The sequence below is a fragment of the Anabrus simplex genome, chromosome 1 (assembly GCF_040414725.1).
Source record: "Anabrus simplex isolate iqAnaSimp1 chromosome 1, ASM4041472v1, whole genome shotgun sequence".
Lineage (NCBI taxonomy): Eukaryota > Metazoa > Arthropoda > Insecta > Orthoptera > Tettigoniidae > Anabrus > Anabrus simplex.
Window position 1 is genome coordinate 240,711,115 of NC_090265.1, and position 23,973 is coordinate 240,735,087.

A 23,973-nucleotide genomic window follows, 5' to 3' on the forward strand; every position below is an offset into this window, starting at 1 on the left:
AGGTTACTAAGGGTAAGAAACACCCTCCCCCATGGACTTAAAGAAAATTGCGATTTTTTCATTTTTCAAATTTTTCAAATTTTTACAAATATAAATAGAAACTGACAATAAACTAAATAAAAGTTAAGTAAACTAAAATAAATTAAATAAATATAAATAAAATAAACAGTAACATAACTGTAAAATAGACAGATCTGTTGAATCTATTTTCAAGCAGGTCTCGAAAGTTGGATTTTAGATTATACACTGTACATACCATTCGCTCTCAAACTGTTGACCTTGATCATATTATTTAATGTAATATTTTGTCTTATTCAATCTGAATATCAACATAATTGCCTTTTATACGTAGGTCGCGTCATGCGTCATGGCAACTTTTTCTTTCTCGCGAACGGGAGACAACACGGAAAATCTAAGATATTCATTTGAGAACGTACGGTATGTACTTGTGTATGATGCCACTAGATGGTATATGTAAACAACAGTGTGGGTCTAAGCAGGCTCCCAAGTTCAGTGTGTGAGTGAGAGCGTCACAAAATGGAAGTCAACAAGCAGGAGCAACGATCGTATATTAAAATAGCAGTTCTCCGCGGCAGAAATGCACACCAATGCCATGCAGAGCTGCGGGAAGCATCAGGTGTGTATGCCATGCCCTACACAACAGTGGCGAGGTGGGTGGACACGTTCAAACGGGGTAGAGTATTAACTGCCGATTTGCCTCGCCCAGGCCGTCCAGTGTCCATGGACCTTGGGTGATTATTTCGAAGGTCTGTAACCAGTGGAGACCTGTCCTTTGTACGTAGTCTTCTGTATTTGCTGTCTATACCATAATATAAAAATGTTTACCAATGGCCTGTGTTCTGTCACTTTCCTGCGAGAATCTCCTGAAAACAGAATTTGTCTTCAGGCACTGTGCATAAGTACATGCCCTATATTTCCAAATGCATATCTTAGATTTTCCGCGTTGTTACCTGGTCGCGAGAAAAAAAAGTAGTTTCCATGACTTATGACTCGACCCTCGTAATGGCCTTGTAAGGACAGTCATGCATGCACACACCATACACGCCCAAGCATCTTCATTATGTTCTATCATAAGTTTGTAACTATAACTCCCTCCCACAATCGGCTAACCCTGGTTACGCTACTGTATAGAACGCAGTGCAGAACATGGAACACAACTCGGGGGCTTAGTAGAACCGGTACTCAGTACAAATAGTTTTAAAAAAGTGTAAAATAAATAACATTCAAGATTTAAATATTTAAAGCAGTAGATGGGGACAGAGGAAGGAGTGTCCCACTGTGCTTTCTTTGATCCGTACAAGTCTGATTTTTGGTGAATTGAAAGACACATTAGAGAGAAATAAATTTAATTTTCGTATGCCTAAAATTTCGGTGGTCACAAGGATCCGGAACAAAGTATGTGGTACATAGGGTTAACACAATGTAAAATTATTGCTATCTGAAATAATTGTGGCTATTTGAAACAAGATAATCTAAAGTGCTGTAAGTTTCATTTTTGATCCGTATTGACTCCAATTGTCCGCCTCTGTGGTGTAGTGGTTAGCGTGATTAGCTGCCATCCCCGGAGGCCCGGACTCGATTCCCGACTCTGCCACGAAAGTGGTACGAGGGCTGGAACGGGGTTCACTCAGCCTCGGGAGGTCAACTGAGTAGAGGTGGGTTCGATTCCCACCTCAGCCATCCTGGAAGTGGTTTTCCGTGGTTTTCCACTTCTTCTCCAGGCGAATGCCGGGATGGTACCTAACATAAGGCCACGGCCGCTTCCTTCCCTCTTCCTTGCCTATCCCTTCCAATCTTCCCATCCCTCCACAAGGCCCCTGTTCAGCATAGCAGGTGAGGCCGCCTGGGCGAGGTACTGGTCATACTCCCCAGTTGTATCCCCCGACCAAGAGTCTGAAGCTCCAGGACACTGCCCTTGAGGCGGTAGAGGTGGGATCCCTCGCTAAGTCCGAGGGAAAAACCGAACCTGGAGGGTAAACAGATGATGATGATGATGACTGACACCAATTACATATGATTTGGTTTTAAATGGTTCATCTATTCAATACAAACAGAATAGAATTCAACTATACCTTAGTGTCAGTTATATCCTCATTTCTTTTGCCTTGTGGACTAGTTTCGACCTTTTTGGTCATCATTATCAGTCACAATCAATGGTACATAAAAACATTTAAAACAAAACTTGCTACATATGTACGCTACATACGTGACTTACGTTACTAAAATCTCGTCACACCGGCCTAGGGTGCCCAAAATTTTATTAGCGCCGTAATCTTGTTGTCATAAACCTCCTTTATCAAACATTTTCTTCATCCCCATTTTAGTTCTTCATCTTAGTTTCACCCCCGCTGATCAAATCACGCTTTCGGAACACGGTCAAAAAAGGTATGTATTCTTATCGATATCAACTCATCGCACCGCAAGATTGGTTACTTCTAGAAGACGACAGTGGAATACACGACTTGCATCCGACAGAGGTACCTCTCCTGCAAGCTTCAGACAACATTGCCACTACCATGTCTTAGATAATGACAAAAGTAGTATCAGCCCCGTAGTGCAGGGCAGCGAATCTACCACGGATTAGATTTCCAACCAGTCCAATAATTTTAATTCTGGACTGAGGATTGGAACGAGGTTCACTCAACCACTTGAGATCAACCCAGAATGCGCGTAATAGGAACGCAAAGGGGCTGAGGATATCGTCACGTTGACCACGAGCCAGAACAGCGTCTGTAGGCAGTCTGGATATGCAGCTGTTGTCTTGGAAGGACGAAGCCCTTAGGTGCTGTTGCATCATTTTTGCATATTTAATTATGTTATTAAGTATAGCGCCCTTTTTAAAACTAATTTATAGATCCAAATTATTACCAAAAGGATGACAGAAGTAGTTACATTTTATTATCATAACAATGATAATTATAGTTATATATTCAACTAAGTACTTTTGCTATTTTCAGTGACGCCGAGATACCGCAATTTGGTACAGCAGGCGTTCTCTTAACGAGTCAGGAAATCAATCGATACGAGTTTGGCGTACTTGAACACCTTCAAATACCACCGCAATGAGCCGGGATCGAATCCAACAACTTCAGCTCTAAAGACTAACACTCTACCGTCTAAGCTACTTCGCCCGGCACTATACTTCTTAACTATTCATATTGTAGTTAGGGCCGATGACCTTGATGATAGGCCCCTTTAAACAACAATCATTACATCATCATATTGTAGACATATTATCTGCAGCAATATAACCATGGGCGTAATTTGAGCGTTTTTATTCGGGAGGGGAGGGGGCAGGTATTACAGGAGGGTCCAGAGGTCCTCCGTTTTGAGAAATTTTCGAACTAAAATTATTGGTACTATTCTCCATCTCCTCTTTAATACCTTCTTTCTTTTTCTTTCTTAATCAGTTTACCCTCCAGGGTTGATTTTTCCCTCGGACTCAACGAGGGATCCCACCTTTACCGCCTCAAGGGCAGTGTCCTGGAGCGTGAGACTTTCGACCGGGTGGGGGGATACAACTGAGAACGAGGAGCAGTACCTCGCCCGGATGGCCTCACTTACTATGCTGAACAGGGGTCTTGTGGAAGAATGGGAAGATCGGATGGGATAGACAAGAAAGAAGAGAGGAAGCGGCCGTGGCCTTAAGTTAAGTAACATCCTGGCATCTGCCTGGAAGAGAAGTGGGAAACTATGGAAAACCACTTCCAGAATGCCTGAGGTGCGATTCGAACCCTCCTCTACTCAGATGACCTATCGAGTCTGAGTGGACCCCGTTCGAGCCGTCGTACCACTTTTCAAATTTCGTGGCAGAGCCGTGAATCGAACGCGGGGCTCCGGGGGTGCCAGCTAATCACACTAACCACTAAACGACAGAGGTGGACTTCCCTTTAATATTCCATGTTAATCACTTCAATAACGAAACCTCTGTAAACAACATCCACGCAGAATTAAAACGTAGACCTAATTAAAGCGAATTTAATAATAATAATAATAATAATAATAATAATAATAATAATAATAATAATAATAATAATAGCCCGACTCGTTGTCTAAATGGTCAGCGTATTGGCCTTCGGTTCAGAGGGTCCCGGGTTCGATTCCAGGCCGGGTTGGGGATTTTAATCGCTTCTGATTAATTCTTCTGGCTCGAGGACTGGGTATTTGTGTCCGTCCCAACACTCTCCTCTTCATATTCATACAATACACTGCATTACCAACCACCATAGAAACACGCAATAATGATTACATCCATCCATATAGGGTTGGCGTCAGGAAGGGCATCCGGCCGTAAAACAGGGCAAATCCACATGATCTACGCAGTTCGCACTCGCGACCCCACATGTGTGGGAAAAGCGGTAGCAACATAATAATAATAATAATAATAATAATAATAATAATAATAATAATAATAATAATAATAATAATAATAATAATAACTTTATTGGTTTCACGTCCTGCTAACTACTTTTTTCCGGTTTTCGCAGAGGCAGATGTGCCGGAATATTCGCAGGAATTCTTTTACATGCCGGTAAATCTACCGACACGGGTCCGACGTAATTGATCACTTTCAAATACCACCGGACTGAGTCCTTATGTGGATACCCTTAAAAATTTCTCTAAGCCCAATATGATGGTGTCATAACGGTTGCCTAAAACCCATAACGACAAAGTTATGCGGGGTTTAAAGTGTGAGTATTTCTTGTTTTTTCTTCTTTATTTCAATTTCTGAATGTAAATACCGGCCCATATCACTGAATAGAGAATCTAACGCCCGGTATCATTGCGGTAGGTTCAGGACAAATATTTATTTATTTATTTATTTATTTATTTATTTATTTATTTTAGTGGCTTTACGTTGCACCGACACAGATAGGTCTTACGGCGACGATGGGATAGGAAAGGCCTAGGAGTTGAAAGGGAGCGGCCAAACACCAAGGAATTGGGGAAAAGGCTAGGAAGAAGACGTAGTGGAAATGAGGCAATGCCAAAGGCACATAAGCCATTCCTTTGATACTGCAGAAATTTTTTTCCTGAATCTTCTTAGTGAGTAAAGGGAAGCAGATCATTTTCTGGAAACGTTGACAGTGAAAGATACTCGTCTATGATGATAACGAGGTCTTTGATTGATTTACTTTACATGTAACTGAGCAAAATAGCTGAGGAAAAGTGTTAATGACATTCAATACACGCCACTGCTTGTAACATTGGGAAAAGATGGTGATGATTACGATTATTATCTTATGGGGAAATAAAATTAAGCAACCAGAAAAGACAATAAAGGAGTTCCGAACCTTCGAAGAATGTGGGTATTAGCAAAATGGAGAGCCATGAAGGGCTGAAAATAAGAGACTCCCTAAGCCTCACAGGGTTGGAACAGATCAAGAGTTGACCTTGGTAAGTCAGATAGGCCTGTTAAAGGGAAGAGGATGGTACACGTAAGAGGAAATAATGCCAGATTCAGCTACTGGGACCATGAATGCCAATTCACGCCTCCCAGTTAAGAACCCCTGGGGTAGTACCTTTTCGTCGTCTTTTACGACTGGTAGGAGACACCGTGGATCTATTTCACCCCCGTTGTCGACAGGGGTCTCCAATGGGAGACGCAGACGTCACAAAACTAAATCGTTTAACATGTTTCGTTTTTCTGTTCTTTTTTCTCCCAGCATCATTAATTCAAGGCAGAACGAGACATATTTTAAGACTGTATTGGAATGAGGTAACTCACCTGAAGACAGTAGTAACAGAAGTTCTCGAAGGCCACGCAGTGTCCCCCGCAACCGTCCACCGCTCCTCCGCCGTCGCTCCCAGATGCGCCCCCTGGAGAACTGGTCGGCGTGATAGGACGTCCACGGTCCGAGGCCGCCCGCGACGAGGAGGCGTACTGCTGAGGGTGAGCGTGAGTGTGGGGCTTGACTGGCCCAGGAACTACTGCGTTCGGGAGATGACTCCCGGGTCCCATAGGTGGAGCATCCAACACTGTAACGTCAAACAATAAAACGACGATTAGTTCAAATGCTGTAACACTGTTAAGTTTGGATCGGTGTCTAAGAAGCCTGTGCAAGCAAGGTTGGTCATACTTCATTTTCCTGTTTGGATGTAGTTTAACTCAGACTAGATTTTCGGGGATGATAAGACACGCAACGAATACGACTGGGAAGGAAGCAGCCGTAGCATTAATGGTACAGTCCCAGCATTTGTCTGGTGTGAAAATGTAAAACCAAGGAAAACCATATTTAAGGCTCGTGACGATCGGGTTCGAACCCATCATTACCTAAATGCAAGTTACAGCACCGTAGCCCGTAGCAAGCAAACAATTTGCTTCATGTGGTACCGGCCCAGATAGGTCTTATGGCGACGATGGGGTAGAATAGGAGTGGGAAGGAAGCAGCCATGACCTTGAAAAAAAGTGCCATCCGATCATTTCACTAGAGTTGGAAAACCATTTCGAAGGTGGCCGACGGCGGATTCGAACCCAACTGTCATCCGAGTACAGAGCTGGCAGCCATGACTAGCAGTGCTGCAGCGCACTGAGCTAACCTGTTCAGTGTTAAAATACTTTAATGAAGAATGATAACAATAATACGTTTTTATTTATCGACGTACATCCGTCGCGTTTAAGCATTCTCAAATGCCGCCAGCCAGGGTAAGGATCAAATTCGCAACTTTCAAGCACAAACAGACAGCCGTCATCCAACAGCACTACCCAGTGTGGCAATTATGTTAAAAAAACTCTCTCCTTTAACATACGTACATTTGGTCAGAACTTCGAAAGTAAGAATTTGAGTTGGGAAGAAGAGACTTCAAGCCGGTCTGAGGCAGGTTCGATCCTGGCTCAGTCCGGTGGTTTTGAAGGTGCTCAAATACGTTAGCCCCGTATCGGTAGATTTACTGACACGCACGTAAAAGAACTCCCGAGGGGCAAAATTCCGGCATCTCGGGGTCTCCGAAAACCGTAGAAAGTAGTTAGTGGGACGCAAAAACAATAACATTATAATTAGAAGACTTCAACCCTTCCAAGTACATCTTCATGAGAAATATTTAAAGCTAGCAATAACGTTTATGTAAGCCTGAAATATTCCTTGACCATGGACCCCTATAAAGATCTCTCTCGCAGTCGCGACCCCAAGTTTAAAATTCTGAATTATACTTCGTTAAATATTGTTCACCACTGGTTTATTTAAGTTACAACTACTGTATAAACAAATATATACGTATGAAGACCATATTTTCCTTTTCAATGGTGTGTATCCTTACGCAATATTATTATTTTCTTTTTTTGCTAGTTGCTTTACGTCGCGCCGACACAGATAGGTCTTATGGCGACGATGGGACAGGGAAGGGCTGGGAGTGGGGAAGGAAGCAGCCGTGGCCTTAATTAAGGTACAGGGCCGATGACCTTTGATGTTAGGCCCCTTAAAACAACAAGCAATTAAGGTACAGCCCAAGCATTTGCTTGGTGTGAAAATGGGAAACCACGGAAAACCATTTTCAGGGCTGCCGACAGTGGGGTTCGAACCTACTATCTCCCGAATACTGGATACTGGGCCGCACTTAAGCAACTGCAGCTATCGAGCTCGGTCGCAATATTATTAACCATAACAATAGTATTACATTTCTTCTTCTTCCTGACCTATTCCTAATTACATGGGGTCGCCACTTTCTATGGTTTAGCTTAATTTTAAGACCGAATGCCTTCCTGATGCCAAACCTATGTGCAGGGATGTATTCACTTTTGCAATTTTCTGTGGTGGTTTGTAGTGTGATGTGGCGTATGTAGATTAAGATGTGTATTACAACGAACACAAACACCCAGTGTCTGCGCTAGAGGAATCAACCAGATAATATTAAAAACCCTGACATAACCGGAATTCGAATCCAGAGCCCTCTGAACCGAAGGCCACAACGCTGACCACTCAGCGAAGGAGCCGGACTACATTCAGTGGGCCTATACAACGCACAAATCAATATTAATGATAACTGACAATGTGCTGTATTGCTTGTTACTTTTAATGTCTGAAGAACAGGGAGAGCTTCAGTTCATTTCATTTTAAAGCCATGGCAACTGGGCATAATAGAAGGAAGTGTTCTACTGCTTCGTTGATTACAGTGTGAGAATCGCGGATGTAAAGAATAAATAAAACAAATATTAAGCGGGTCATTATTTAAAAATGAAACATTCGTGTTCAGTATAATCGGTAGTAAGTGCGGGAATGGAGCAAGTGATACAATACATAACTATTAAATTAATTAAAAGCCATTACCAAACCAAAGTTAAAATTTCAAATAGCGTGTCCAGAACAGATAATTCACTTTTCACTCCTCCTACTAAAAGGTCAAGTCTCTAATCAGATACATGTCACCTGATTCACTCCAATTTTAGCAAATTTTATTAAGGCAGGCTATTTCCGGACCCCCCCCCCCTCACTCTTCATTTCATAAGATACATTACAGCGTTCATTGGTTAATTTTTGCTTCTCGTGTTCCATATCAAGCCAGTCGCATAGAGAAGCTTTAAGGGCTGTGTGGAGTGTTAGTAAGGAAAATGCGACATCTTACTGAAGAAAAACCATCGTTACGATCCAAAAAAAAAAAACGGGCCGAACTTTTTGCAGGCAAGTTTAACACCGCGCGGTATAAAAGGAAGTAGCGTATTCGTTGAGCTGGCGTCATATATGAACACACTATTCTTGAGATGAACATACCTACATTTTGACACAATTCTCAACATTCGTTAGTGCGTTCCATGAGGAAGGTTTGTATGTATAGACTATTTCTCTACAATAATAATGGCCTGGACAGTAAAGATAAATTTCTAGCGAACAGTGAAGTAAATAGGGCCGACAGACGGTTCGACTTTTCAGATACAACAGCTGAATGACCCAAGACGGTAGGCAAATTTGCCGTACTTCGGCATGTGCATAAGGCAGGCTATTATTATTATTATTATTATTATTATTATTATTATTATTATTATTATTCGAAAATGAACCATACTTAAATGAGTGAATTTCTTTGAGAACAGTAGATAAACACATTACTGAGTCGAAGACACACTTAATGTTGTGATAGTCTAACATAGGATTCTACAACATTATGAGTAAATTACGAGTAGTCGTTCAGGAATAAATGGAGGATTTTGTACTTCACAATACAAATTATTTTTTGTATGGAGTAAACTTACAGTTTCAGCCAAAGATTCAGAATTATCTCCTCCTAATACATTAAGAAGTGCCAAATTGACATCGGCGATTGGGAGAATGCAGCATCTGCTTGACCGATGTGGCAGTGTTTTATCCAAGGGTGCCAGAAACATTTTGAACAATAATGACGAAGGGATGAGTTCCGTGAACGAGATCGTAGAAAAACACGAAAGAAACGAAGAAGACCTGATCACTACTACCAGGAGCTCTGTTAGATTTGATGTGCCAGCATTGTGGCAGAGCTTGTGGCTCTAGAATTGGTCGCTTCATATACCTAGGTATTCATAATCTTTAACACTGATGCATTATGAACATAATCTTTACGCTCACCAGTGAATGAACAACATGAATATTGCCTTTTAAGAAACGCGGCTCCCGGCAGGCACTGGAATTGTGGACAGTACTTCCTATTCATTTCTGGTTTCTTTGAAAAGCCAGGTAATGACTAGAATGCATCGAACGCGTTGGTTACACAACTGATTTATACAATTAGTATATGGTGATTACTAATTTAATTTTTTTCATCATCGAATATGTTTTGAGAAAATGGTAATTTCTCTTCAGCGATAGTAGAAAAAAAAATATCCAAGGAGATGCTTAAAATTACAGTATACATGTGTAAGACCTCATCATAAAGCATCCAAAATACCGGGCGAGTTGCCGTGCGCTTAGGGGCACGCAGCTTTGAGCTTGCATCCGGGAAACAGTGGGTTCAAACCCATCCTCCCCCCCCCTCCCCCTGTCGGCAGCCCTGAAGATGGTTTTCCGTGGTTTCCCATTTTCGCACCAGGAAAATGCTGGAGCTGTACCTAAAGTAAGGCCACGGGCACTTCCTTCCCACTCCCAGGTCTTTCCTACCCCATCGTCACCTATGTTCAACCCTCCGCAGTCACAGCATGGGAATGGTCGCATAACACATTTACGGTACAGTTATCTCGTACATCTTCCATGGCTTGTTCTAACTTCACTGAGCGAAACCCAAGTTATTCGTGGGTGATCAAAGCCTGAACGGAGATCTTCTTATCAATCAAGTCAAGAGGAGCAGCATCGAGCCATGCTGACTGCCACTTACTCATTCCACTGTAGCCTCTGGAGAATAAGTTGCTGAATGTTTTCATCTCACGTGACCTTGACTTTAAGCGTTGGAATTTCAATGTTGAATACCAGTGGATTGGGATGGAAAGATTCCGGGAAGCTTTACTTAACTCCCGAAGCAGATTATTTTGTCTTCTTATCCTTGGAGGTTCAACATTACTTAAAACTGGAAGTCATAAATTCTGTGTGAGATCAGTTCGGTATCAATATGGTGGACTAGACTGCATGGAACAATTGTTTGTAGCTTCCCTCCATATCACTGTGAAATGAATTCTATTGAAATGGTTCGGACTCGCGTAAATGACAGCACTGACGATATAACGTTAAATTAAAGGTGAAAGAAGAGGAATATTGAATACTGAATAACCAATGTATTTGTATCAGTCACCCAGGGGTAACGATCGGATTACTGTACACACTTCGAAGGAGTAGCAGGAGATATATGGAAAGCAGATTAATTATTACAGGATGACAACGAACCTGTAATCATAGCAGTTCTGATGAACTCATTAACCACCTCATCTGTAGTTTCATTCTCTTCCTTGCATAACATGATAGGAAACCTTTCCAAGAATAAAACGAATGGAAGAAAACTGTGCATCTTAAATTCTGTCTAACCTAGCAACTTGAGCATGCATTAACACATCAACCTTGAGTGGAAACTTGTTGTTGATGATGATGATGTAGTCACAGGCACTATAAAATACTTTCTCACTGATGAAAAGAAAAGGGACTTATCTGTATCCTGGAGATCATTCACTATGTTGGAAGTCTGAATGCCAACAACTAACTCATCACCACGTAAATTGTTGCCTCCACCATGTGCAATATTAATATCACACTCACATACCGTGCAAAAGGCAAATTTTTCCTCCCTTTCTTCATTTTAGCATGCACGTAAAATCAACAGAATATGATTCTTTACATGTCTGGAAGTACTTTTCTTGCTGGATTTATTCACGATAATCCACAATAGGAATATAGCGAATGAAAATGTCCAAGAACAAACTGAAACATCGAAAGGAACCTGGACCACTGAACGTCACATAAAATCACACACACGTGGAACGAATGTAATTATTATTATTCTTTATAACTTAATGGACTTCGCTAACAGCGATATACCAAGTCACTGGAACGAATGCAATTAGTCTAACGAATACAGGAAACTGCGAAGCACGAAGTTATAACACACAAAAAATCATAACCTTAAAAGGCCAAAACATTCTAGATTTTAGTATGCAAGGAAAATCACCAGAATATGATTCTTTAAATGTCTGGAAGTACTGTTCGTAAACAAAGAACGACACTCGCGTGGTCAAAGAATATAGGTTAAATCACAACAAGCCAACGGAGCGGAACAAAGAATTTGCGTAGCAGAGCCTGTCGACACCTAAGATTCACATGGAATAACTGTTATCCCGGCTTTAAATTCAGTTCTAATAACGACACAAACAACACACGGTAAAAATACCAATCACATCAAAGAATGAGTTATCGACTATCGTGGACTTGCCTTCGACCAAGACCGAGCGTACTTCGACCCACGCAAATAATCGATTGTACGGAAGTGGAGCGTTTATCGAATGCTATTTCAAATTTTTGTCCGCGAAGTCGTAAAATGACACCGTCCATCCGTAAAACCGTAAAATGCTGCAATTTCCGTAAATTTTAGGGATAAACCGTAAAAGTTGGCAGGTATGCACGCACGCACACACACACACACACTAGTTCATAAAATACTATGTCCGGATGGTTAATCCACTCAACGGCTTCTTGTGTTAGGTTGTGAAGATCTCTCACTGAGCCTTTAAACGCTCTGAGGGGACATTGTATGATCCATGGTTTGCTGTTCTTCACCGCAATCGCAAGGAGGAGAGGACTTCCATCCCCACATTTTCAGTATTGCTTCGCATCTTCCCTGGCCAGTCCTTATCCTATTCACTGCACATCACTGTCGTCGAGGTGAATGAAAGCCTGCGGGTGCTCCCAAGGAGTTTTAATTAAGTAATGATGTGTCAGGGAGTTTTGGCTCTGCCACTGATTGTTCCATGCATCTAGTATTTTGAAGTGATTGTCTTGCAGATTGATTGCCATTCGCCACGATGGTTGTCTGGACTTTAATCGCTGCGGTAATAATACTGGACAATCTGAATATATTGGTAACAGTGGGTTGTTTTCAATTTTCTTCCATGTGTTCAGCAATGACTGAGATCTTCTTAGGGGTGGGGGTGGAATGTTACTTAGAACCGATAGCCAGTACGCGTTAGTAAATCGAATACATCCTGTGATGAGGCGCATTGCTTGATTGAGCTGCGTGTCAATTATTTTAGTGTGAGCACTGATTAACCACGCAGAACAGCAGTATTCTGCAACTGAGTACGAAAGAGCCAGAGTATTCGAAGTATTCATCCAATGCCTTCAGGTCTGGTGTTAATGTTGCTTCAGCTTCGGGTAAGGTTTGGTCCTGGGCTATCAAGGTAATATCATCAGCGTAACATTTCTTGGATTTTGTATTTGGAAGATCGTATGTGTACAAATCAAAAAGGAGTGGAGCCAGCACAGATCCCTGTGGGAGCTCGTCATTTATTTTGGAGGTCCAATGTTGCTCACGTCCGCAGAATTTACCTCCTAATTACTCTCCACGTGCCCCTCCCCCGGGTGGTGCTAAGCGAGCAACAATAACCACGATGAGACCGAACTGTCTTAAACGACCTCTCGGTCAAAGATTACGGAGAAAAAAATTACCCGAATAAGTCCTTATCAGGGGCCTCAAGTTCGTAAGATTGGACCATCAATACATTTTTACCAGCTCAACGTAGAGGGTCTAAGCAGAGCAAAATGTGAATATTTATCCAAAAGCTTGAAGAATGTAATAATAATAATAATAATAATAATAATAATAATAATAATAATAATAATAATATCAAAGCTCATACTTGTCTGTGTGAAAGGAAGCGAACTAGCTGTAAACACCTACCTTCTGCATGGTGGTCGAGCACTGCATAGTGCGCCGCTCGTGGGTGTGGATGGTGGTTGTGGTGCTGCAGCCAGTGTGGAGGTGGTCCAGGTCCTGGAACGGACAGCCCGCTTCCACCTATCCCGCAATATGTTCGGCTGCTGGATGAGCTGTTGGTGGACTGCGACTCGCGGCAGTCTAGCTGACTCGGTCGGAGAGGTGCAGGCTCCGAGATCCAGGGGTTCCTGAAACACATACACAACAACCATTGTCATATATATGTGATTAATAAATTCTACAATCCTCTCTACATACAAATTATATTCAGAATAGAATAAACAAATGCACAATAAAGCCAGCTTAAGACCCGCCAAGTATCAATAACTTAAACTAATACCTTCTGCCTGAAAGTCGTCGTGCTAAGGCTTGAGGTAAACATACATTTTACTGTCACAAAAGAACCCCTGTAACTTACTGACAGTAGCGGTTCCTGGCTATTCGCGTACTCGCAAGTGCACGCCCGATCTGATTAACAGGCACGGCATTTATTTTAAACAAATGAACATTCAAGAAAAGACAAGTTTCCGATCATATAAACCATGTTTTCAATTTGCTCTTCCCACTGCTATTGTCGCCTCACTCGAGCATGTTGTTTTCTGGTAGAACTGCAATACAGGATTCATGCGAGGGTTTCTGTGATTTTGCGGAACCAAGCTAGCGGGGAACAGGGAATAAGGTAGTCTCGTAAAAGGCATTTGTAGACAAGACTACGAATTGCGATGGATTCTGCTCATGCGCTTTTGCGAATTGCAATGGGCGGTGTAGGAAACCTCCACGCAGTCCGAAGAACGTTCGCCACCACTGGCTAACGCCAGAATGCAACACTTACAAGGGGACATTCCCTACTCGTCACCAGTGATTTCGCTCAAATTTATAGAACATGCAGGGCTTGGCTAGAAAGGAAAGTACCCGAAGTGGGAACTTCAGATGGCCAAGCGTATAGAAAATAAAAAATAAAAATAAAAATGTTGACGCGGCTCTCGCAACGTATAAGCCACTTACGTCAACACGCCCGCCGAGCAGTAGTTGGCGTAGTGGTAAGAGCTGGGACTAGTAATTCGATGTTCGTGGGTTCGAAACCCCGTGTGGAGACTTTTTTTCTATGGAGACGTTGAAACAGCGATGTGGTTGTAAAAATGCGGCGTTTATGACTTGTGCTAGATGCAGAAATAATTATTGTTTCCCCTCTTTCTACGATAATTATCATCCCGACACATATAAAGCATCGAATGTCAATGAATAAAGTTTTGAATTTTCATGTACAAAGTCTTTTCGTACGCGCTTTAATTAAAATCCATATTTGAAAAATCTGACAATGAAATCCCAATTTATTACCTTTTCTATGCCTTTTGAGTATAAATAAGTAAATAAAATAAATTATTCACCTCTTTGCTTAATTGGAAAATGAATAATATAAAAGTTGAGAGGAAAAAGAAAGAAGTCTCCACACGAGGAGTCGAACCCACGACCACCGAATTACTAGTCCCAGCTCTTACCGCTACGCCAACAACTGCTCGGCGTGCGTGTTAACTTAAGTGGCGTATACGGTGCGAGAGCCGCGTCAACATTTTTATTTTTATTTTTTATACACTTGGCCATCTTGAGTTCCCACTTCGGGTACTTTCCTTTCTAACCAAGCCCTGCATGTGCTATAAATTTGAGCGAAATCGGTGGTGACGAGTAGGGAATGCCCCCTTGTTAGTGGAGATCATAATTACTCACTCGCCCCCAGTCAGGTGAAATTCCTCCACTTGCTAGACCAGGCCAATTGAGTGGAAGGTGTGTTACGGTGCGGAGCCCTTGCAGCCTCGCTACTCGCCTGCGTGCTCGTCTCCTTTGTATTCGGTAATAGATGAATTTGCCAGCAAAAACGACCGTAGGATGGACTTCATTTATCGCCATGTGGTCTGAACAGTTAGATGGAGAGAGGGGGAGTGTCAACGGCTGATGGAAGGGTAAGAGAGAACGTGGGTATGAAAGTATTGCACACCCAAATGAATACCCAACGAACCGCCACTGCTTGCTATCCTTTCATGCACGTGGAATTCACCCTCTGTTGGGTGTCTTAACGTGCTGAAGGCAGATTGATTTTCGTAACCTTGGATTGCATCTCACGACACTTTATTACGTTTGCAGCCTTCAATGAGTAATGTTCCCTCCGTTTGCTCTCCACACTGGAGACAATTTTGCCTTTTTGATGTTCAAGTGCAATCCATACCAATCAAGGCGGTCTTTCTTCAACTGGACTAATCGTCTTGACTCGGATGCCACCACCACATCGTCAGCATATATCAAGGATCAGGGATGCAGGGTCTGTAAATCCCTTGTAGTTGTGTCCGTGCAGAGAATACAGAACCTTGGTGAACATTCACATGGACAAGGAATGGACGAGAGCTAACCGAACCACTGACATTGCGTTACGGAGTCTGAATCCACCTGAATATGCCTCTGGTAAGTTATTCTACCTTAATGCAAACCATACGAGATCATGAAGTGCTCTATCAAAGAAACCTCAACATAAATATTGTACAATACTAGAGTTATTGCTGGCTATTCTGTGCAGTCAGTTGTTTCTGGTGACAAAATGGAAGGATGCTAGTGAAGACGTGCGCCTAGATTACAAGTGAATGTAATCGCTGCCAGTTTCATCAAAGAGAAACAGTCACGAACTGACAAGCAATCATTTATTATTTCACAGCTCCATCCCTGTTAAATATAGATGTATCCAGGAGTTGTGGACACGAGGAATATCACTGATGGCGAATGAATGTTTAACTTCTACCCGAGTTCCTATATTGCCGGAAGAACATACCTATGGAAACAAAAGCAAACATACAGACAATGAAAGCCCTTGGAGGGGTGGAAGTTTAAGTCTTACACTATCCTTAAACTCGGCACATGGTAGTGGGTTAGCTCTACGCCCGGCGGCCTTTGACCCCAAGAATTAACCTGGTACTCATTTTCGATGTAGGATGTATGAACATCAGGAAGTGGAAATCTCTTTTCTTACATTTTTACGACTTAATACCAATACAGTTGGTCCGTTATTGGGCATTACAAATTTTCCAGCCAACTCATTCCTGGTTGCCAGCGTTTCGCCCCAGTGTGCAATGTTGGGCTCTTCAGTTGGTACACAGCACACCCACCAAGACGCATGGCTAGTGCATACCGTGGAGGCCACTGCGTCTTGGTTGGTGTCCTGTGTACCAACTAATGAGCCCAACACAGCACACTGGGGCCGAAATGCTGGCAACCAGAAATGAGTTAGCTGGAAAATTTATAATGTGCAATAACGGACCAACTATATTGGTGTTATAAATTTACTCATTTGGAACAGGTTCCCAATGGGAATTAACATCTTTATCATTTTTATCGATTTCCGGACGAAGAATCGAACCCGCGTCCTTCCGCGTGAAGCGAGCACGTCTTTACCGCCTCGGCCATGCAGCCCCTACCCATGGAGATATGGTCACCATAAACGCGAAGAAAATTCGTGATCTCCAGAAGATCATTCGGCCTATATTCCTGACAGTCATAAAACCGTTCATAAAAGACTGTTCCCACGGCGTGTATCCGACAATTGTTTGAAACTATTACACTATCGAAAATGTCTCAAATAGTTTAGTAATATTGTTTGAAATAGAGTCAGAAATGTTAACGGAACTACAAAAAAAGCAAAGCAAAGTCATCTCCGTACAGGCCATGAAGGCCTTTGGAGTGGTGGAAGGTAAAGGCTTCCACTATTCGTAACCTCGGCACTTGATGGGGTAGAGTGGTTATCTCTACGTCCGGCCGCCTTTGCCCCCAGGAATTAACCTGGTACTCATTTTTGGTGTAGGCTGAGTGAACCTCAGGGCCATGTGCACCTCCGGAAGTGGAAATCTCGTTTCTTAAATTTTACGACTTCCTGACGGGGATTCAAACCCACGTTCTTTCGAGTGAACCGAGCACGCCTTTACCGCCTCGGCCAGGCAGCCCCTTAACGGAACTACAGCTCCCTGAAATAACTGGTAGTGTCTGTCTGTTAGGTCATCAGCCTAGAGGCTGGTTGGATCCTCAAATAGCACCACCAAAAGTTATGCGGTTATAAGGAAACCGCAAAAACCAATGGCAGCACCAAAATGAGGCGTACTAGGCAAGATGAGGAGTGAGGTAGCTTGCCATTGCTTTCCTCACTGGGTCAGAAAGTGCTATTGTAGCACGACTGACCCTATGAGCAACACCTTTCATAACACTCAGATGCACTAGACGTGCTCTGAATGTCATTACTCAGCACCACCCATACCCCAGCAGCTTCCATATTGTCACAGCCATGGATGAGACTGGGACTTCGGTGGAAGCTACACTTTACTCTGGCCTGTGCTAAGAGATGGATACAAAAGTACTGTATCCATCAAGAAATGGCAGCAGGCAAAAACTGGTAGTATACATATATAAATTATTCATCATTCATTCATTTTGAAATTCCTGTATCTCCTCACAATTGAGATTTGAATTAAATAACTTCAGGGCAACGTGCAATAGACTGGTTTATCTCAGAGAGTAGCTCAACAAACTTAACTAGCAGAAAAAACTAACTGTAGTTCCCGGCCCTGCTCGAGTACATTTTGATGATGATGATGAAGCGTATTGTTTAAAGGGCCCGAACATCTAGGTCATCGGACCCTAATGGTACGAAATGAGACAAAATGCAATGACAATTTAAAAGTCCAAAATTCATCCACTGACTAGAATTTAAAACGTGATGATGAAGAATGAAAGGATAAATATGAATTAAAAAATAATAAGCGGAGCCAACTCACAATACTGAAAGTTTGAAATATTTCCAAAATTGATCCACAGGCTAGAATTCAACAAGATGACGATAAACAATGATTATGAACTTAAAACTATCAGTGGATCTGATCCGCAATACCTCAACTTCCCAGAAACGATATTGAAAGATTAGTATTACAAAGCTTTTGCTTACAAAGCAAAATTCAGAACAGATGATTCTTGTTGTTCAAAGGGGTCTAAAATCAAGATCATCGGTTCCTCATAATGGTACTTATCGCTACAAAAGTAGAACCATGGTGTTTCTCAAGTTGCAGTACTAATCACGAGTAGCGTACACTCACGGTGTTCCAAACGTTAGGGTACTACTCGCAAGTATTGTACGTCGTACAGGTAGCAAAGACCTGTGGTGTTTCTCACATAATGATGCCAGTCACAGGCAACGCAAACCCATGGTGTTCCTCGCCTAGGTGTACTAATCACGGGAGGCGGTATTCCCGTGGTGTTCCTGATATAGTGGTACTAATCACAGGCAACGCCCAGACCCGTGGAGTTTTTCACAATGGTACTAATCACAGGTACTGGAAACCCACAGTGAACCACTCCCTGCTGCTACTAATCACAAACTTACTCTGTACCTAACATAGTGATACTGCTAGCAAGTAAAGGCGACTCATGGTGTTCCCCATGTGATGGTACTAATCATAAGCAGTTTCATGGTTCTAATACAATCATCGCCCCTTTGAGTCGCCTCTTACGACAGGCAGGGGATACCGTGGGTGTATTCTTCGTCTGCGTCCTCCACCCACAGGGGTCGAGTAGAATTTTGAATGTTTGATTTTACGATTTGCTTTACCTGTATGAAGTGACTTCTTGCAGATATCTTTATTGTGACGTTGACTGATATTTTACGAACTCCCTTGTAGAGTTAGAGTTATTGTTGTATGTTTGTTATAGCTTGAAATTATTTAGTTTCGTGTTAAACTTTTTCCTTGCGACAGCTCGTATTGTCTGGGAAGTAGTTGATCCTTTCAAATAAATAATAAAAATAAAGAATAACTGTACGTATTTACCCGTCGTGCTATAGATATGATTTACACGATTCCAACTACCACTGGGACTGCCGCCAATCAGTCTAGCAACCATGAAATCTGTGGATTCAACACTAATATCGGTCATTTTGGAATTTTCTTTTTCACCCCTTCTCAACCCTCGTGCCGATGGACGTTGAACCTGGACTTAATCGGCATCCAGATTTTCACAGCTCATCTCAGTGACCCTAAAATATATAGATAGCAATATTAATATTGATTTTGTTATTTTTCATTGCCTCCCCTCCGGATAAGAAAGAGAGGTGTAATTTTTTTAGATAGTAAATCATATGTGAGCCAAGTTTGCTTGAGAGGTATACTGGAACATAGAGATGTTCATCCATAATCTCAGTCATTTTGGATGTCCTTGTTCACTCATTCTCAACCCCCATTCCGACTGGGTCTGAACTTTGAATTAAACGGCATCCAGTGTGTCACAGTTCACCTCAGAGACCGTGAAAACTACGGATTCGAAACTGATATCGATAGTTTTAGAATATTTTTACATTTCCCCCCTACCTCTAGTGCTAATGTGTCTTATCGATACAGTAAATTTTTACAGGTAGTAAGTCATACGGGACCGAGCTCGATAGCTGCAGTCGCTTAGGTGCGGCCAGTATCCGGTATTCGGGAGATAGTGGGTTCGAACCCCACTGTCGGCAGCCCTGAAGATGGTTTTCCGTGGTTTCCCATTTTCACACCAGGCAAATGCTGGGGCTGTACCTTATTCAGGCCACGGCCGCTTCCTTCCCACTCCTAGCCCTTCCCTGCCCCATCGTCGCCATAAGACCTATCTGTGTCGATGCGACATAAAGCAACTAGCAAAAAAAGTCATACGGGCACCAAGTTTGGCTGAGAGCTATATTGAAACTTACACATGTAGGCCTACTACCATACAGTTGGTCATTTTGGACATCCTTTCTCATTTCTTCTCACCCCCCATGTCCGGCTCCATGGCTAAATGGTTAGCGTGCTGGCCTTTGGTCACAGGGGTCCCGGGTTCAATTCCCGGCAGGATCTGGAATTTTATCCATCATTGGTTAATTTTCATGGCACGGGGGCTGGGTGTATGTGTTGTCTTCATCATCATTTCATCCTCATCACGACGCGCAGGTCGCCTACGGGAGTCAAATCAAAAGACCTGCACCTGGCGAGCCGAACCCGTCCTGGGATCTCCCGGCACTAAAAGCCATACGCCATTTCATTTCATTTCACCCCCCATGCCGATGTGGACTGAACTTGGACTTAAGCGGCATCTGGATGTATGCTATAATAATTTCGTGTGGCTATTTCTAGCAGAGTGCAGCCCTTCTAAGGCAGACCCTCCGATGAGGGTGGGCGGCATCTGCCATGTGTAGGTAACTGCGTGTTATTGTGGTGGAGGATAGCGTTATGTATGGTGTGTGAGTTGCAGGGATGTTGGGGACAGCACAAACACCCAGCCCCCGGGCCATTGGAATTAACCAATTAAGGTTAAAATCCCCGACCCGGCCGGGAATCAAACCCGGGACCCTCTGAACCGAAGGCCAGGACGTTGACCATTCAGCCAACGAGTCGGACTGGATGTATGCTGAAACATACCTACATATATGCATACATAATTTCCTCCATTTTAGATATTATTTTCATCTCTTCTCAGCCACTATGCCGATGGGGATTGAACGTGGACTTCAACAGCATTCAGAGTCTCTATTCACCTCAGTAACCAAGAAAACTATGGATTCGACACTAATATTTATCGTTTACGATTAATGATACATGTCACCCCTTCCTCAAAACCACCCATCAGTCTTTTTTTTTTCAGGTAGTAAATCATATGTGTACTAAGTTCTGTTATGAGGTATACCGGAACATACACACGTACATCATGAACTTCGGTCATTTTGGACAGTATTTTCAACCCTTCTCAACCTCCAATACAACTGGAGCTAAAGTATGACAAACTACATATGAAGTGTCACACTCAGTCTCAGCGACCTCGAAAACTATAGATCTGACACTCATATCAGTCGTTTTCAATTGTTTTTAATATTTAACCCCTTCCCATACGGGTGCTAGAGCTGTCTTCCCCCTACAGTAAATTTTCCACTAAGTCATATGTGTACCAAGTTTGGTTGAGAGCTGTGCTGGAACACTTACACATGCATCCGTAATCTCGTTCATTTTGGATATTTTCTTTATCACTGCTTCTCATCCCCATGTCAATAGTGGCCGAACTTTGACTTCAACGTCATCCAGAGTGTTACTGCTCATATAAGCGACCCCAAAAATTATGCATTCGACAATAATATTGGTCGATTTTTATTATTTTTACATTTCATCTACTTCCCTGGGGGTGCTAGTTGTGTCTTGCCCCGACAGTAATTTTTCCAGATAGTAAGTCATACCTGTACCAATTTTGGTTGATAGTTATGCTGAAACATACACACATTTATTCGTAATCTCGGTAATTTTGGACATTTTCTTTTGCACCCCTTCTCACCGCCATGCCGACGGGGCTAAACTTCGATTTAAACGACATCCGGGGCGTCACTATTCATCTCAGCGACCCCGGAAACTTTGAACTGTACATTAATATTTGTAGTTTTCTATTATTTCTATACTTCAACCAACCCCCTTTTTCTGTTATTTTATATTTCACCCCCCTTCCACCACGCCCTTAGGGGTGATGGTGGTTACTCTAATACTATCTTTTAAAAAAGTAAGTCATATGTGTACCAAGTTTGGTTGAGAGTTAAGGGAGAACATGCACACACAGGCCTACATCTGTAACACTAGCCAACATGATTTTGCGGTAAAATAGAAAATATGTAATTCTTATGGAAATCGCTGCCCGGATTCCGAAAATGATGCTATTTTTTTTCTATCACGTCTAGTTTTGACGCAATTCAGTGTTTTAGTATCTGCATGAATTCGTAAGATATAATGTTGAGAGATGTTCTCGCGCAACATTTTTTAGAATACAGTTATGTGATTTGATTTGTTACTGTTTGCATTTTATTATAGGTTTACTGCTGTCTAAATTCTCATTTTGTAGTTGGGAATTTCCTGGAAAATTCATAACAAACTCACCCAGATACGCAATAGACCGCGAGGTATGTAGGATTGAAGATAAGACAGTTGAGAGTTTGTCTTTCATCTTAGACCACTTGAATAATCAGACGTGTTAAAAGCCCCAGCCCTTATGCAATGTTTATGATGGACTGATAAAGCAGTTTCCTTTCAAAGATAACAGTCCGAAAGTATTATGCTCAAGAAGATGAACTTGTATTTTGTACGGATGTTTCAAATCTTCTACGTCGATTGGGAGAGAAAGAGTATGATCCTAGTAACTGGCGTGTTTTTATTGACTCTTCCAAAATAAGTTTAAAGGCTGTTTTGCTTCATAATACAAATGTTCTGGCATCCGTCCACTTGCACACTCCACAAAAATGTCTGAAACATACGAGACCTTAAAGCTGGTATTGAAAAAAATTAAATATCATGAGCATGGGTGGCAAATTTGCGGTGATTTGAAGATCATTGGATTGTTGCTGGGACAACAAAAAGGCTATACAAAATTTTCCTGTTTTCTATGCGAATGGGATAGCAGGGCACGGGATAAACATTTGGGATACAGTGAATTGGACAGAAAGGAAACAACTAAAACCAGAATCCAAAAATGTCTTGAATGCAAGTCTTATTGACCGTGAAAAAATTCTGCTTCCACCCTTGCACATCAAATTTGGATTGATGAAACTGTATGTCGAGGCATTAGATAAAAGTAGCCTATGCTTCCAATATTTATCCACTAAATTTTCCTCATTATTAGATGCAAAAATCAAAGAAGGCGTATTTGATGGACCACAGATTTGTAAACAGATGAAGGATAAAATTTTCACAGACACGATGACCAAAATTGAGAAAGAGGCATGGAACGCATTCAAAGATGTAGCGACTAAATTCCTTGGCAACATTAAGGACCCTCAGTACAAAGAAATTGTAAGGAAAATGTTGGTAAAGTTTAAGGAACTCTGTTGTAATATGAGCCTTAAGCTTCATTTCTTAGCTTCGCATCTGGATTATTTCCCTCTAAATTTAGGAGCTGTCAGTGAAGAACAAGGTGAAAGGTTTCACCAGGATCTCAAAGATGCAGAACGAAGCTATCAGTGACGTTAGGATGTGAATATGATGGCCGATTACTGTTGGTCGATTGCACGAGACGACCCTTCTAGAGATCATTCAAGAACTTCAAAAACCCGGAAATTCCACGGAGAACGGGAAAAGACGGAAGTGTGAATCTAACCTGCACATAAAAGTAAGTAACAAAACTATGTATGTTTAACCATGTAATTTTTATTCAAGGTACGGTTATATTAATTTAAGAGCAACTGTACAGTCGAAACTAAATAGGCGCTTTATGCTTCAGTTTCACGAATTTCAATATACATTAAAAATATAATACATACTATCTACTTGCTTACAAAGCAACATTTATATGTATTCAATGCATGAAAAATATGATTACGTTTTGCAAGCTGAAATTTACATTAATACATCAAATTTAATCAATACTAAGTATCAACAACTTTACGTAAGAACAAAATAATATTTTGTAAAATTGCCACCAAACCAGACGTGATTCGCAAAAACTAATTTTTTCTCGAATTCTGCGTTAAGAAATTCATAAAACCCACCTAGTTTCGTTTTTACCGCACAAAAAAAGTTTTATTTTGCAGGCTAGTGTAATCTTTGTAATTTTGGACATTCTTGCTTTCCTCCCTTCTAACCC

The 23,973-nt window shown here is 41.9% G+C and overlaps 1 protein-coding gene across 2 annotated transcripts in view; it reads right to left on the bottom strand.

The window, feature by feature from the left end:
- Positions 1-23,973, bottom strand: part of LOC136886300 (uncharacterized) — a 697,376-nt gene that overhangs the window by 190,167 nt on the left and 483,236 nt on the right. For both annotated transcript variants that reach the window (XM_067159035.2, XM_068231038.1), the window contains 2 exons: positions 13,300-13,523; positions 5,750-6,000 (listed from right to left, as the gene is read on the bottom strand). In XM_067159035.2, the coding sequence (XP_067015136.2) occupies positions 5,750-6,000; positions 13,300-13,523 (475 nt within the window). The remainder of the gene's footprint in view (positions 1-5,749; positions 6,001-13,299; positions 13,524-23,973) is intronic.